Here is a 4,227-nt window from a genome sequence, read left to right as displayed (position 1 = left end):
TATTTATATTTATTCAGAAATACTAGCATTGTATGAAAACAAGATTTAAAAAAAAAAAAAACATTTTTTCCAGTTAATAGCCATAAACAGTGAGTTTGACATATGATGATATTAAAAGAAACCAAAATGTTCTCACCAATAATTTGTATTTGATTCATCCACCCATTGCCATTCCCAAGCCTTTCCCCACTGGTGTTTCACTGGCTGCAGGCCGATCCAGGAATCTACATGTTCACGGACAAAATCCTAAAAATGTAGCAAAAGAGCAGATTATTATTCCTCTGTTAATACACTAATGTTTCTGTGTAATAAATACACACTTCATGTTCTGAGAGATTTACGACCACAATTAGAGAGAAATGTATTCAATGAGTTCCCCAAAAAGTCTTAGATCTTTAACTCTAACCTGTGACACTCACATGTTCAGCTTTGTCGTTTATTACCACCAGATCTGCTCCTCTGCTCTGACAGTCCTTCCTGCTCTCTGTCCAGCTTTTCCTCTCAGTGGATTTGAAGTAACAGCTGCATCGAAATCTCCTCCACTCTGTTTATCCAGAGTTTCAGCGACAGCTTTCAAATAATTTAATGGCAAATATACACAAGACCTCAAATGTTCCTTTTTAAGTATTTCTCACCTGTGATGTTCCCCTTTGTCTGGTCCTCTGTCTGGCAGAAACTGTCACTCAGGTTGGTATAACGTCTCTGCAGCTCGTCATAACTGCTGCTGAGCTGGTTGTATTTCACAATGGCTGAACTATCTGGTTAAAACCAAAAACAAACAGCACAGTAAGTTAAAATCATACCCACTGATCAAGGTTTTGAGTGATTTGAGAGATGACATTAAAACAAGGACAAAGTCCTCACAGAGTCTGAACAGGACAACGACTCCAGCTACCAGCAGGGGGCCCAGGACCAGAGCAGCAGTTCTTAAAGGGTTTCTTTGCACAGCTGCGAGACGCCTTTGAGTATGTGCTCCTGTGTACACAGAGAACACATTTTCATTGAGGCAGCTCGTCTGAACAGACAAGAACCAAGACATTAAGGATCCTATTTAATGACTGAGGATGTAAAATGTTGCATTTGCAAGGGAAATGCCCCCCAAATTTTTTTTTTTATAATAACGAGAGCCAGTAAACAGTGAGTGGATTAATTTTCCAATAAAATATAATCTTTCACTTACATTTCAAGTTCTCATCCATCGTCTCGTATTGTTGTCTTTATTAAATTGATTGACATTTGCGATATTGCTATTTCCTCATATATTGGTGATAATTCATTATTAAAGCATTGATTAATTTTATGTCTGTTCTTACATCTGTTTTTTTAAATTTATTTGTTTATTTTTGTCGTAGTACCTGATTTGAAAATACTTCTTCCATTTTGTCACTTTTTTGTGTCACTCTGAAAACCCCATGAAAAGCACACATGAAAAGAAAAACACAGTAATAATATGTATTGATTATACAGAATTTTAATACCTACGTACCCCCACCCTGTGTGGAAATATCACCACGATGGTCCGTGTCCACATTCTCGTAGTTGTCCTCCAGAGTGTCCACCCTCTCCCCGCCGTCCTCTCTGGCTCCTCTGCAGTATCTCACATTCTTTGTCAAATTTGAATTTTCACAAATGTTTGAAGCCATTTTAAGGTGAAAAACATGTGAAAAGTCAGTTTTACAGGAGTCAATGCTGCTGTCTCTGTTTCTGTCTCTGGCCCTCTGTTCAAACGACCACATTAAGGAAGTGTTGACAGAATAACACCCTCACATTTTCAGGAAACACATGTCCGAGCTACATTTTTGAGATTTGTGATCTGTGGTTTGTCAATTCTGCTAGAGCACTGAAAAATGTCCACAGAATTCAGATTGTTTGCAGATAATGACGTTAAAATGTCTGCTGTGCTGCTGTGTCACAGAATAGACTAGAAAGGGGTGAAAACTATGCTTAAACCCCCGAACTGTGTAGCACGGCAACCGTTGTGAATATAACAGGGTCAAATGATGGAATAGAAACAGCACATCTTGGGCCAAACGATGAACATGAACTGACAGATGGTTTTAAAATGTCCTATTTTTAACATCTCATCCTGAAGCAACAATTCGGCTGATACGGCCGTGCTGCAGATGTAATATAGTCGGTTATCATCACTGCCGCCATTTTGTCAAAGCCATCATTTCAAGCTATCAGATGTTACACCCTCAAAACAGAGTCATAAAAACCAGATGTGACCAAACTCAGAACTGAGGAAGAAAAAGCTTTAAAAAACGGTTAGGAACCGTATTTGGCTTTTCAAAGTCTGATGTGAAGCATCAGCAATGGATTTTCCTGTTTCTGTGATTACCAATCCCTGTAATCAAATGTATTTTTGGCGAGGCTCAGACTTGGTGGTATTGACAGTAAAATCGTGTATTTATTGCAACAGTCTTAGAGAGTGTGATCAGATAGCATTCAGGTATGATATGACTCCCCGTCCCACAGCTGAAGACGAAACTCGCAGGACTTATACAAACAGCCATGAAGATTGTCTGGAAAAATGAATATCATTATCTTCAGCTTCTGTGTGAGGAGTCTGTGCTTACGGAGGCGCAGAAGTGAACGACCCAACACACATCCCAAACCCTGAGTTTCAGCTGATGCCCTCAGGCCGACGGTTCGGACTGCCGAACCGTAGATTAAACCGGTATAAAAACCCGTTCAGTCCATTCTCTTCTAAGATACTAAACAGCAATAAGTCATTTTTTATGAATTTGAATACCTTATCTTTGACCTTACCTTACCTTATCTTTGACCTTACCTTACCTTTCACCTTACCTTACCTTACCTTACCTTACCTTAGCTTACCTTAGCTTACCTTACTTTACCTTACCTTACCTTTGACCTTTCCTTACCTTATCTTTGACCTTTCCTTTCCTTTTACCATACTTTACCTTACCTTACCTCACCAAAGATGTTTTATAGATGATAATAAAATAATAATATGAAAATAAGTATTATTTCTCTTTCCATTACATAAGGTTAGAATAGATCATCGTGTCCAGCAAAAGGTTAGTATCACTGGAATTATTAGACACTAGTACAGAACCTTATAGTAACCTCTTTATGATAAAGATACACACACAACCCATTCAACTTTTCAATCATTTGACTCTCCAGCGTCTCCAGCTTGGTGGTTTCCTTTACTTCAGCCAGTAGAATGCATTGTCCAGTTTTAGTACAGTTCTTTTTAGCAGTTTGTTGCCTAAACTAAAACTGTTTTTTTAACCAAGTTGTCATATTTTGTTAAGAGAACATTTTACAACTGATGCATTAAAACAGATAAGTTGCCTTGGAACAAGGTATCAGACCATCTGCCTGTGAATCCATGATGAAACAGCACCAGACTTTCACCTCTGTGGGCCGGATTTCTCTGAAAACATTTGTGTTGGCACCCTGACGACACTAAGATGTGAAGGGCAGATTTCTGTGAAATTCACACGGTACTGCCGTGCACCGCAGTGGATGAACCGTTTTCGTTCTGGATCCCTGTGACTTTTCCTCTAGTTACACTCAGGACAAACTGAACAGTTTTAGCTGCACCTGTTGCACTGTTCAGGCTCGAAGAGTAGCAGAAAAGTCTAACTGTGTGTTTCTTTCAATATGATTTTATTTTCTTTAACGTCATGAACATTTCGGCTTTTTTTTAAATCCACCATTTATCACTTCTGAGTAATGTCTTACATTTAACTTTCTCATGTTTGTCTTTATTAAGATGTTTTTAAGGGAGGGCAGTAAGAGCTCATGATAAAGAGAGTAAAGGTCCTCAGCAAGAATCAAACCCATAACAACACAGCTGCATGTCACATGTCAGACTGAAGAGATCCGTCTCTCACAGATCCATCGTTTGGATCCCTCGTTGGTTTGATCCCAGAGTCCCTCCAGATTAATGTATGCTGTCGATGCAGCCCCGTGTACAGGGTTAGGCATCACCCCTGCCTGCCAGGGCCTGTCGAACAAACGTTATAATGTTTCACATAAAAGCCACAAAACATTATTGATCTCAGATTATGGATGCTGTGGTCTCATAAAATGAATTCAGGACTGACACTACACTGGACCTTCATACGTGTTTTCTTTATGTCTTTTAATGAATGTGTTCAGCTCAGAGGGCAGCTCGGAGGAGGCTCAATATAAACATGATGGCGCCCCCATGTGGTCGAGCAGTAGACTCTGAGTTCATCGCCCGGAGCC

General features: G+C 39.5%; 1 protein-coding gene across 1 annotated transcript; it reads right to left on the bottom strand.

Moving 5' to 3' along the window:
• Positions 1-406: 406 nt before the first annotated feature.
• Positions 407-1,715, bottom strand: LOC121938435 (CD209 antigen-like protein D; the record flags this gene model as incomplete). The annotated part of the gene is made up of 4 exons (XM_042481680.1): positions 1,487-1,715; positions 865-975; positions 636-758; positions 407-544 (listed from the first exon to the last, which is right to left on the bottom strand). Coding segments are annotated over exons 1-4 (529 nt in total), but the record flags the coding sequence as incomplete, so codon positions are not given.
• Between the last annotated feature and the right edge of the window lie 2,512 nt (positions 1,716-4,227).

The sequence above is a fragment of the Plectropomus leopardus genome, unplaced genomic scaffold (assembly GCF_008729295.1).
Source record: "Plectropomus leopardus isolate mb unplaced genomic scaffold, YSFRI_Pleo_2.0 unplaced_scaffold29481, whole genome shotgun sequence".
Taxonomy (NCBI): domain Eukaryota; kingdom Metazoa; phylum Chordata; class Actinopteri; order Perciformes; family Serranidae; genus Plectropomus; species Plectropomus leopardus.
This window is presented reverse-complemented; position numbering and strand designations above follow the sequence as displayed.